Consider the following 11,427-nt stretch of genomic DNA (forward strand, 5'->3'; position numbering starts at 1 on the left):
GCTGTAGCTCAAGTGGTAGAGCGCTCACCTTGAGCTGAAGAGCTGAGGGACAGCGCCCAGGCCCAGAGTTCAAGCCCCACGACCGACAAAAAAAAAAAAAAAAAAACAACAAGCACAAGAAGTCAGGAGTGCACAGAGTAGAAGTTCAGCTTTGTTCATTATAATCATTAACTCATTGCTTACACCAATGAGCCACTGGCACCTGGATGAAAATTCTTTATTCTATTGGTTGGCATCTAGGCCGATTCCAAACTTAGCTGTTAGGAATTGTGCCACAACAGACATTGAGTGTGCAAGTGTTTTGGTTCCGTGATGAAGACACTTAGCAGCTACTCAAGAGGAAAGGAAAACAAGGAACACCATCAGTGTCACACAAAAACAAACTAGCCACTTAAGATGCAGAAATTTAGGATATTACGGTTTGAGGCCAGCCTGGGAATTAAAAAGAAAAAAGTAGTTCACTGGGTGCTGGTGGCTCACGCCTGTAATCCTACTCAGAAGGCTAAGATCTAAGGATCATGGTTCCAAGCCAGCCCAAGTAGGAAAGTCCATGGGACTCTTCTCTTCAATGAACCACCAGTAAACAGAAAGTGGCACTGTGGCTCAAAGTGGTAGAGTACAATCCCTGAGGAAAAAGGCTCAGGGACAGCACCCAGGCCCTGAGTTCAAGCCCAATCACGAACAGCAACAACAACAAATTCACAAGCTTCCCATCTCCATTAATTGCTGTGTGCAGTGGCGTGAACCTGCCGTTCCAGCCACAGAGAAGCACAAGTAGGAGGATCAATGCACAGAAATAAAGTGAAGCACTAACTTAGCTTCCTGAGTAGCTAGGATTACAGGTGTGAGCCACAGGCACCAGGCTCCAAGAGAAGCTATGGAGCAGGTCTGTGGGCACAGGGCAGGTGCACTGGTCCCAGAACTCAGGAATCCATGGCTTGGAGTCTGTATGTAGGGTATGTAGTCTTCTCAATAATGATGGCGGGGGGGGGGACTTTAGCACACATACCCTGCAAGTCTCCCCCAAGTGGGCCTCTCATGAGGTTTGTTAAGGGAACCTTATTTAAAACTGAACTTTGCCTGGTGCCGGTGGCTCACACCTGTCATCCTAGCTACTCAGGAGGCTGAGATCTGAGGATCACCATTCAAAGCCAGCCTAGGCAGGAAAGTCCATAAGACTCTTATCTTCCAATTAACCACCAGAAAACCAGAAGTGGTGCTGTGGCTCAAGTGGTAGAGTGCTTGCCTTGAGCTGAAGAGCTCAGGGAGAGTGCCCAGGTCCAGAGTTCAAGCCCCACAGCTGACAGAAACAACAACAAAAACAAAAACTGAAACTTGCCAAGTGCCAGTGGCTCACTCCTGTCCTCCCAGATACTCGGGAGGCTGAGATCTGAGGATCACAGCTTGAAGTCAGCCTGGGCAAGGATGTTCATGAATCATCTCCAGTGAACCAGAAGTTAGCCAGAAGGGAGGCTGTGGCTCAAGTGGTAGAGCACCAGCCTTGAGGGGAAAAAGCATCCTGGGTTCAAACCCAGTTTTTTTTCACCCATATGCAAACCTGAAAACACATACTTTTTGTTGTTGTCAGTCAGAGAGTATAAACTCAGGGCCCAGCTACTGTCCCTGAGCTCTTTTGCTCAAGGTGTCCCTTGGAGTTACAGCTCCACTTTGTTTTCTAGTGGTTCATTGTAGATAAGACTTATGGACTGGCTGGCTTTGAACTGTGATCCTCCAATCTCAGCATCCTGAGTAGCTAGGATGACAGGCAAGAGCCACTGGCTAACTTTATAACTTCATAATGAGGTTATGGACTATAGACTTTCCTAAACCTTGGACCTTATAGAAAGCTTTGCCAGCTCCAAGGAAGGTAGAACTCTGGCCAGTTCTTGAAGTGTTTGTTTTCTTTTTCTTCTCAAGTAGGGGGACCCCGGGAAGTCATTGGAGTCCATTCATGGAGAAGATACTTGTGTGCCGCTGGCTCCCTCTGGTGGTTGTTGGTGGATTGTGCTAATGTGCCTTTCTCGTGAAACACCCAGACTTCCAGCAGCAGGCTGGAAGACCATTTTTATCACAGTTATTAATGCATTTTACTGTATATAGTTTCTCTGTGATATTTTCCATTCATTTTTATGTATCATGCTTTGATCAAGCCTTCTATTCATCTCCTCCCCCGCCCTCTACCCCCCCCCAGCGTTTCTCCTTTCCTTCTCCCCATCCTTTGCTTCCAGTCACCTTCTTCAACTCTAATAATTGTTTTTTGGCCTGTCATGGGGCTTGAACTCTGGGCCTGGGCACTGTCCCTTGGCTCTTCATCTCAAGGCTAGCGCTCTAGTGCTTGAGCCACGGTGCCACTTCAGTTTTCTGGTGGTTCATTGGAGATAAGTGTCTTACAAACTTTCCTGCCCAGGCTGGCTTTTAACTGTGATCCTCAGATCTCAGCCTCCTGAGTAGCTAGGATGACAGGCATGAGCCACCAGCACCTGGCTACCCCTAATAATCTTTCAGGTCAAATGTATCTTGTTCTTCTTAATTCCACATATGAAGATCAGCTGGTATTTATCTGTGCTATTTCCCTGAAAATAATGCCCTCCAGTTTAATGAATGTAGCTGGGAATCGCAGGATATCCCTTTCTTCACGGCTGAATAATACTCTGTTGTGTCCATAGCATTGTCTTACCCACTCACCTGCTGAAGACTCCGTGACCTGGGCATTGTTAGTACTGTAAATAAATGTCTTTGTGTAGACTGTACAATTTCCTTTAGAAAAATATCCATGGGTAGTATGGCTGCACCATCTTTTTTTTTTTTTTACAATGAGTTAACATGTACTTGTAACATGAGGCAAGTTCATCGTGGTATTTGCTCACGTGTAGACACAGTGTGCTTTGAACAGATTCACCTTCTCCACGACATGTTCCCTTTCCTCCTCTCATCAAATCTCCCCTTTTCAGTGTTGACTTTCATTGTGCTATCTCCCTACACATCTGTTCTACACGTGTATCTAATATATGTATATATATATATATATATATACACACACACACACACACATTTTTTCCTCCTCTTCCCTTCAGTATCCTTCCCCTCCTCTCATTGATGTCCTCCTAAACAGTCCCTATTCAACACAATTGCTATTCTCCTCTGTTGAACACTTGATTTTCTCCCATTCTGGAGGGTGTGTGGGGGGGTACTCACGCATGCACTGGTCCTGGGGCCTGAACTCAAGACCTTGGTGCTGTCCCTGAGTTTTTTTGTTCAAGGCTAGCATTAGACCTTTAGAACCACACCTCGACTTCTGGCTTTTGGGTGATTATTTGGAAGTAAGAGTTTCATGGAGTTTCCTGTCTGGACTGGCTTCAAACCTTGATCCTCAGATCTCCACTTCCTGACTAGCTAGGATGACAGGAATGAGCCACAGGCACCCAGTTATCCTCTAATATTTTTTGTTGAGGTTATTCGAACAACAATAAAAATCATTTCAAAAATACGCAATCTGAATAATGTAACAATAGTGCAGTGTACTCATCTCAAAAGGAATTGTGGAAGTGGCTTTTATAATCACACAATAAAATTCACATGAGATGCAAAGTTTGTAAGAAAAATACTGTACCTCAAATAATGCTGGGTAATTTGGATTAACTGACCAAGAGGAAAACATATTGTAGTGTGTGTGTGTGTGTGTGTGTGTGTGTGTGTGTGTGTGTGCGCGCGCGCGCGCATGCTGGTACTAGAGCTTGAATTTAGAGCCTAGGCTCTTTCCCCTAGCGTTTTTGCTCAAGGCTGGTGCTCTACCACTTGAGTCACACCTCCATTAGTTTTTTGGTCATTGGAATCTCAGGCTTTCTGCCCGAGCTGGCTTTAAACTGCCATCCTCAGATCTCAACCTCCTGAATAGCTAGGATTACAGGCGTGCGCCACCAGTGCTTGGCTCACAGGGTATTTTTTAGGCTGTAGGGGTCTGGTTCATTTCTCTTCCAGTTAAAGAACTAAAAGGCAGGAAAGGTTTTCAAGCAGACAGAGTGAGTGTATTGGAAAGGGTCGTAGAGTATGTTCTCCATGAGCAGGAGCACAGCTGCGGCTGAAGTGCAATGGGGTCCTCCTGGAGGGCCACTATTACACTGCAGGGCTCTCCCGTGTCTTCTGCCCTAGGCTTTGCACAGATGGATTGATGGCTTGTCTATGTGCTGCCTCGCTCTCTATTGATTGAGCAGGAACCCAAGGCATTATGGGAAGAAGAATTTGAGTAGGAACCCAGGGCATTGTGGGAAGCAGCAGCTTGAATGGGAGCCCGGGGCATTGTGGGAAGCAGCAGCACCATTGTGGGCCATGTGTTTTTTGTCATGTTTTCTGTTGGTAATTTCCTAGCCCTGTCTACCTCTCCTTCACATCTATTACCAAAATCCATTCTACACGTTTACATTATGGAAATGGAAATGATACATCTTTATATGTAAAGTGCCTGAGCACAGTATGTTTTTAACGACAGTACAAACTGGAGGAAATAAACCAAACAAGGCTGCACAGGTGAAGTAACAATGATGGGAGAACCGGGTCTCGAGGCGTCTCTTTGTGCTGGGGAGGCCAGGGTGGGAGGTCCAGAAACATGGGCCATCTGAATACTAATTACAGTGATTTTTAACATTAGTCAGGAACATCAAGAAGTATCCCAAAGTGCACAAATCAATTAAGCACATACAAAAACACAAATCCAGTTAGAAATACAATAAGTACAAAAATACAATACCCTGCGGGCGCTGGTGGCTCACGCCTGTAATCCTAGCTACTCAGGAGGCTGGGATCTGAGGATCACGGTTCAAAGCCAGCCCGGGCAGGAGAGACCGTGAGACTCCTATCTCCAATAAACCACCAGAAAACCAGAAGTAGCGCTGTAGCTCAAGTGGTAGAGGGCTCGACTTGAACTGAAGAGCTGAGGGACAGAGCCCAGGCCCAGAGTTCAAGCCCCACGGCCGACAAAAAAAAAAAAAAAATACAATACCCTCCACAAATGTTCAAGTAGATTAGGTTTTTGTTTGGTTTGGGAGGGGTTGGTGGTATTTTTTTTTTTTTTTGCCAGTCCTGGGGCTTGAATTCAGAGCCTGGGCGCTGTCCCTGAGCCTCTTTGTGCTCAAAGCTAGTGCTCTACCACTTGGGCCACAGCACCACTTCCAACTTTTTCTGGGTGGTTTATTGGAGATAAAGAGTCTCACGGACTTTTCTTCCCAGGCTGGCTTTGAACTGCGATCCTCAGATCTCAGCCTCCTGAGTAACTAGGATGACAGGTGTGAGCCACTGATACCCGGCTCAAGTAGACTCTGGTTTTAAGAAAACATTAAAGTTCACTAGTGGGGAAAAACAATACCTTAAGTCCCAGTGATAACTTAAAATATCATTTATCTGGAAATGGGAACGACTTTTAGTGTTTGTACAAATTTACAAATAACATTAAAACAGAGAAAACCTGTACACCAATGGTATTGCTATGCGTCCCCCCACCCCCACCAAGTCTGATGAGTCCATTAGTTTGGTCCCTCGATTCTTGAGTCCTTTGGTGACGTGGGCAGGTCCAGAGCCATCCGGTGAGGCAGGGAATGGCCACGCCAGCTCTTTGTGATGTCACTTCAGCACAGCACAGGCGGCACGAACCAGAGCCAGACACACCGCCATCTCAGCATCACAGAGCGAGTAGACACAGAACCAAAGCTGCACACTGACAGCATTCTGTATCGGCTGCTCGTGTGCTGGGCTTGACAGCACCCTGCCAGGCTCCTCTGCAGTCCGGGACTGTGGCAGGCTTGGCACTGGACTGTAATGGATTTCCAGTACTTAGTCCATACTCCAGCACACACCCCACACACACACCTCCCCAGGGTGTCTTCTCCTCCCCTCGGACTTGGCAGTAAGAGTAAGGATTGTTTTTAAATGAAGAAAATGATGCGAAAGGTGGGAAGGGACATCTTGGGACTGCGCTCCGTTCATGCTGCCACAACAATGTGAAGGACTTTGAAGTGTAGTCACTAGCTTAGCCTGACACACCACTGTGTCTCTCAACATGGTATGAAAAGCTACAGTGGGCGATACCCCATTGATGTAAAAATGCGAGGTATCTCCTTCCATGGGGTTGCTCCAGATGAGGGGACTCCACACCCCAGTTCAAGTGCTCCATAAACAAGCCATCCAAACCACAGGGCGAGTTGAGCACTGGTTGCTCATGCCTGTAATCCTAATCAGAAGGCTGAGATCTGAGGGGTGCAGTTTGAAGCCAGCCTAGGTAAGATATATCCAAGAGACTCTGATCTCTAATTCACCAAAAATAACCACTGAAGTGGAACTGTGGCTCAAGTAGTAGAGCACCAGTGAGAGCAGGAGACCACGTTCAAAGCCCAGGACTGGCACACGCGCACACGCGCGCACACGCGCGCACACACAATGGAGCTTCATCCCGTGGAGGAGCCCATCTTGCCATAACCACTGCAGCGTCTCACGGAGTAGCTACCCAGAGCCCTCATCTGGGCACAGGCTCTTGTACAGCCGTCTTCACTGGGGCCAAGCAGCTCAGGGCTGAGGTGAGAGACATGGCGGTCACCATGGGGAGAGGACACACCCGCAGGGCAATGGTGGCCTGCCTGAGTTGGGCTCCCCATTGCAATCTGACTGAGGACCCACTGGGTCACCCCAGGACCAACTGATGGCAAGCTGCCATTATGGATCGGTGCACAGTCGAATGACTCAATCCTCCATTGCTCAGTGTTGTCCGGAAGCGTGTGTATGCATGGGTATCTGGGGCCGAGGCGCATGCTGGGCCGGTTGTAGGGGGTGCTTTTGGTGGTCTGGCCTGGGTGAATTCACACCGGTGTTTTGTGCATGAAAACGACTGTGTGGGAGCAGATCACGATACTGGGATGAGGGATTCTCCACGAGGTGTCCCGCTTCCAGCCTTGCTCATGTGACAAGGGCTGGGCAGCGTGGAAGGCATGTTCGTGGCAGATGACGGGTTCAGGTGAGACCTCGGGTCGCCCCGCTCTGTCCCCAGCAGCACGGAGCCGTGGGAGCCACTCCAGGGCCAAATGTACTGCGGCTGTCAAAGTTGCCATTGCTGGGAGAGCCGGGCTCACAGGCCATGCAGAAAATGGTGACCGGAGCTGTCTCTCCAGCACTTTCCCGGCCACACGGAAGAGCAGCTGTTTCCTTGGCAGCTCTTCTTTTCTGGTGGTTTCCACGCCTGCCTCCCTCTGGCCCAAGCCACCACCAAGAACTCTGTCTAGTTCCTTCCTTCTGCCCAGTGGATGTGCTGTGTCGGGTACAGGACAGCCAGTGAGTTCCTCGGAGCTGCGCATGCTCCTGAGCACCCATGCAGATGTGCGACAGCCAGCTCCATCTCGGGCGCTCTGGATGGCCTGGCCCCGGGTGACGAGGTCAGCAAAGGACATCACAGGCCGCAACTGTGGTGGGTGGCGTGGGTGTTGCGGCAGTGGCCTGGGCAGAGGGGGCTTGGCAGGGTCAGCTGTAGGCAGCTCACCCCCGGGTCCTGGAAGTCCTCACACAACTCCACCCCTCTGAGGTTCCCAGGTACGTGGGCGCTTGCCCCAAAGGGCAAGATGTAGCAACAAGGGTAGTGCCAGGAGCTAGGCGGCCATCTGGAGCGCTGAGGTTGTGCAGGCGCGGTGGAGTGAAAGGGCAGGCAGGGCCACCCACATCCGGGCTCCTCCCCAGCGGAGGGCAGGCGCTGTGCTCCTGCTGACAGGGCTGCGGGTGCTCCATGCCCACACGATGCCAGCACCGCCAAATGCAGCAGTGGTAGCCGCAGCCCTTAGCCAGCCAGACTCATCTGCCACCTAGATTCGTGTGTGTGTGTGTGTGTGTGCCAGGACTTGAAGACACTCGAGCTATGGCTGTAGTGCAGCTCTTCTGTTGACTCATTGAAGATGGAATCTCAAACTTTTCAGCTTTGAATCTTGATCCACTGCATTTCAGCCTTGTGATTACCCGGGGCTACCATATGGAAGCGTCTGGGTCCCCTCTGGATCTGTTATATAAAGCCTGGCTCCCCATTCCGTCAGCAAGTCATGAACCAGTCATTGGCTCCAGCAGAAGCCACCTGTCCACAGCAGCGAAGCTGAAGCTGCTCTGTTATTACACAAGACATTTGGAGACCCGCACCGTGACTGGAAAGCACTCTTGCTTCATAACTGTGCTGAGCTGATTTGCTCCTGGCCAGGAGGGGACACACAGGACATCTTTGCAGACAGGAATCAAAACTGTGGCCTGGCATCAGGGCACCAGTGACTCACGCCTGTAATCCTAGCTACTCAGGAGGCTGAGATCTGAGGATCACAGCCAGCCTGGGCAGAAAAGTCCATGAAACTCTTATCTCCAATAAACCACCAGAAAACCGGAAGTGGCGCTGTGGCTCAAGTGGTAGAGCGCTCGCCTTGAGCTGAAGAGCTGAGGGACAGCGCTCAGGCCCAGAGTTCAAGCCCCAGGACCGATCAAAAAAAAAAAAAACAAAAAAACTGTACCCACATCTTAAGGGTCCGTTGATAGTCATTATGGACAAGTGCGACGAAACAGTCACATGGAGAAAAGTCTTTTCAACAAAATTGGTGCTGGTACAAACTGGAAATTCATAGAGGGAAAAATGAGGTTGGGGCTCCCACCAAATACTGCATTAAATTGAAGTCACAACGTAACTGCTACGTGTAATAAACACTCATGTAGTTAACACCATGAGAAGAGACATGATCATAAACCCTCATGACTAGATAACAGGTATGACATGGAAAGAAAAAGGCCATCGGGCATCACCAAATGTGGCTGGAAATGCCAGCCACTGAGTGGTGGATATTTTAATATGTGTGTATTAAATATGAGTTAAGTCTAGGGCCTATCAGCCCCCCCTCCCCCAGCTGCCAGGAGAGCGGCCCTGGCTCACTGGCAGGGCGAGGCCCTTCTGAGCGCCCCTCCCCCACCCCAGGCCAGGCAAGGCCACACCTCCACTTGCTGGGAGAGCACACCCCGCCCCGCCCCCAGCATCCAGGAGAACCCCCCAATCACCTGTCCCAGCAGGTGAGGAAGCAAAAGAGGGTGGGCAGAGGCTCTGTGCAGAGCTGTGCACTGTGTGTGTGCAGCCCATCCTGTCCTGACTTCTAAAGATGGCGTGAGAATGGGGCACTAGCGGCTCATGCCTGTAATCCTCGCAACTCAGGAGGATCGAGGTTCAAAGCCAGCCTGGGCAGGAAAGTCCATGAGACACTTCTCTCCAATGAAACACCAGAAAACAGGAAGTGGCGCTGTGGCTCAAGTGGTAGAGCTCTAGCCTTGAGCTGAAAAGCTGAGGGACAGCGCCCAGGCCCAGAGTTCGAGCCTCATGACTGACAAAAAAAACAAACAAAAACAAAAAAGATGGCCTTAGAAAGGCAGGATATGCAAGCGTGACCAAGTCTCAAACCCCACCAGCTGCACCCTAGCACCAAATACCAGTGAACAGCTGGCCGAACTTACTGCAAGGTAAAGGGGTGAACGTTTGCACCCTTCCAGGGCCAGCAGTAGGTAGCTGTCATGCTTTTCCTTAGATGCAAAGAGGGGTTTGGTGAAGCGGCCCAAGGAAATCGAGTGAGAGAAGAGGCAGCAAAAAGGGGACTGTGCTGCCAGGCCCCTCTCCTCTCATCCATCCAGAGTGGCCTCAGGCCTGCCAGAGGAAGCCCCCTGGCGTGGGGAATCTCCTGAAGGCACCTTTGTTTATCAAACTCCTCCAGTGGAAAGTTTGTGGTGGTCTGGGGGGTCTGATCCGCCAATCTAGGCAAGCTCAAGAAGTAGGCAGGTCTCTGCATAGGGAGTCAGAAAGTATACAAAAACAGGGCTGGGAAGGTGGCTCAGTGGTAGCGTGCTTGCCTTGCATGCATGAGGTCCCAGGTTCAATTCCTCAGTACCACATAAGCAGAAAAAGAAGTGGCGCTGTGGCTCAAGTGGTAGAGTGCTCGCCTTGAGCTGAAGAGCTGAAGGACAGTGCCCAGGCCCAGAGTTCAAGACCCAGGACCCACAAAAAAAAAAAAGAAACCCAACTCCAGGTAAGGACACCTGGTCATTTGGACCAAATAGATGCATTGTAAAAGTTAAATGCTGTGTGTGGACATTATAGAAACACAGGTAATGTCTCCTCAGTCTGCACACACAGATCTGACTCTGCTCTTTTAGCTTTCTTATCTCACGGTTCTCTGGAACCACTTTGTCTTTAAAAAAAAAAAATTGCTAGTTGGATGCCAGTGACTCACACCTGTAATCCCAGCTACTCAGGAGTCTGAGATCTGAGGATTGTGGTTCAAAGCCAGCCCAGGGGGTTGGGATGTAGCCCAGTGGCAAAGCACTTGCCTAGCAAGTGCAGCATCTTGGGTTTGATCCCCAGTACCAAAAAAGAAGACAAAAAACAAACAACAAAAAAAAAGTTAAAAAAAAAAAGCCAGACTAAGCAGTCTGAGATTCTTATCTCCAATGAACTACTAGAAAACCAGAAGGGAATCTGTGGCTCAAAGCGATAGAGGGTTAGCCTTGAGCACAAAGAACTCAGGAACAGCACCCAGGCACTGAGTTCCAGCCCCAGGACCAGAAAAAAAATGCCATTTAGCTTTATGGTACTAATATGTGGAGGGATATTAATTTGTTCCTTATACTGTCTCTGTAGCTTATTTATCTCCCCTAGCTTCTTACATGGCTTCCTTTCTAGTTTGGAGTCAAAGAATGCTCCCAATGACATGGCAAATGACAACTGAATTTTCCATGTCACCCGTGGATAAGATAGGATAAGACTTCAGGTTCCTGGCTAGGCGGGGTCAGATCCCCTCTCAGCTTGAAGCAGTTACAGAAGATGGATCTTTGCCCCTCTACGTCTCTTAAGACTGAGGGACTGAAGTCATTTTTTTAGAAAAAGCGAGGCAGGATAGATTAGGAAAATAGACTTGGGGCAGCACTGGTGACAAGCAGAGCCCTCTCTCTTGGATGGAGATATCTCACTTAGGAAAATGGTCACAGGCCAAAGCCTTTTATGGCTCCCCAGAAAATAGGAATCGCACTCCAACTTCAAAACCTGGGGAGTGAGAGTCTGGGTCACTGGCAGAGACCCAGGGGTCTCTTTTATCCACCAGAGACTCCTGTTGTCCCCACTGCCCCGTGCCAATTGGACCTCTGAAGATCCCCTCTGGCTCATGCTTTCAGACAGCTCTCCAAACCCCCAGGGCCCTACAAACCACCCTAAGCACTCCTTAAGGTGAACTCGTAGGATTTGCTGCAGGCCACTTGCGGGGTAGTCAATCCATCTATGCCAGATCGACTACAAGACTGCTGGCTCTGGCTTTAGTCCAGGCCCCCTTATTACATGGGGTGCTAAGCTCCCCACTGTCAGTCCTCTTCGGGTATAAAAATCATGCGAGTCCACAG

At 49.5% G+C, this 11,427-nt stretch overlaps 1 protein-coding gene across 3 annotated transcripts in view; it reads left to right on the forward strand.

The window, feature by feature from the left end:
• The window catches only part of LOC105990380 (putative EGF-like module-containing mucin-like hormone receptor-like 4), a 30,743-nt gene extending 28,433 nt beyond the window's left edge, over window positions 1–2,310 (forward strand). For 2 of the 3 annotated variants that reach the window (XM_013022748.1, XM_013022750.1), the window contains one exon: window positions 1,921–2,310. In XM_013022748.1, coding sequence (XP_012878202.1) covers window positions 1,921–2,100 — 180 coding nt within the window. In that variant the 3' untranslated portion in view covers window positions 2,101–2,310. Of the gene's footprint in view, window positions 1–1,917 lie in introns of all 3 variants that reach the window. The other variant, XM_013022749.1, reaches the window with a different exon arrangement.
• The last annotated feature ends 9,117 nt before the right edge of the window (window positions 2,311–11,427 follow it).

Source organism: Dipodomys ordii, unplaced genomic scaffold, assembly GCF_000151885.1.
Source record: "Dipodomys ordii isolate 6190 unplaced genomic scaffold, Dord_2.0 Scaffold64, whole genome shotgun sequence".
Taxonomy (NCBI): domain Eukaryota; kingdom Metazoa; phylum Chordata; class Mammalia; order Rodentia; family Heteromyidae; genus Dipodomys; species Dipodomys ordii.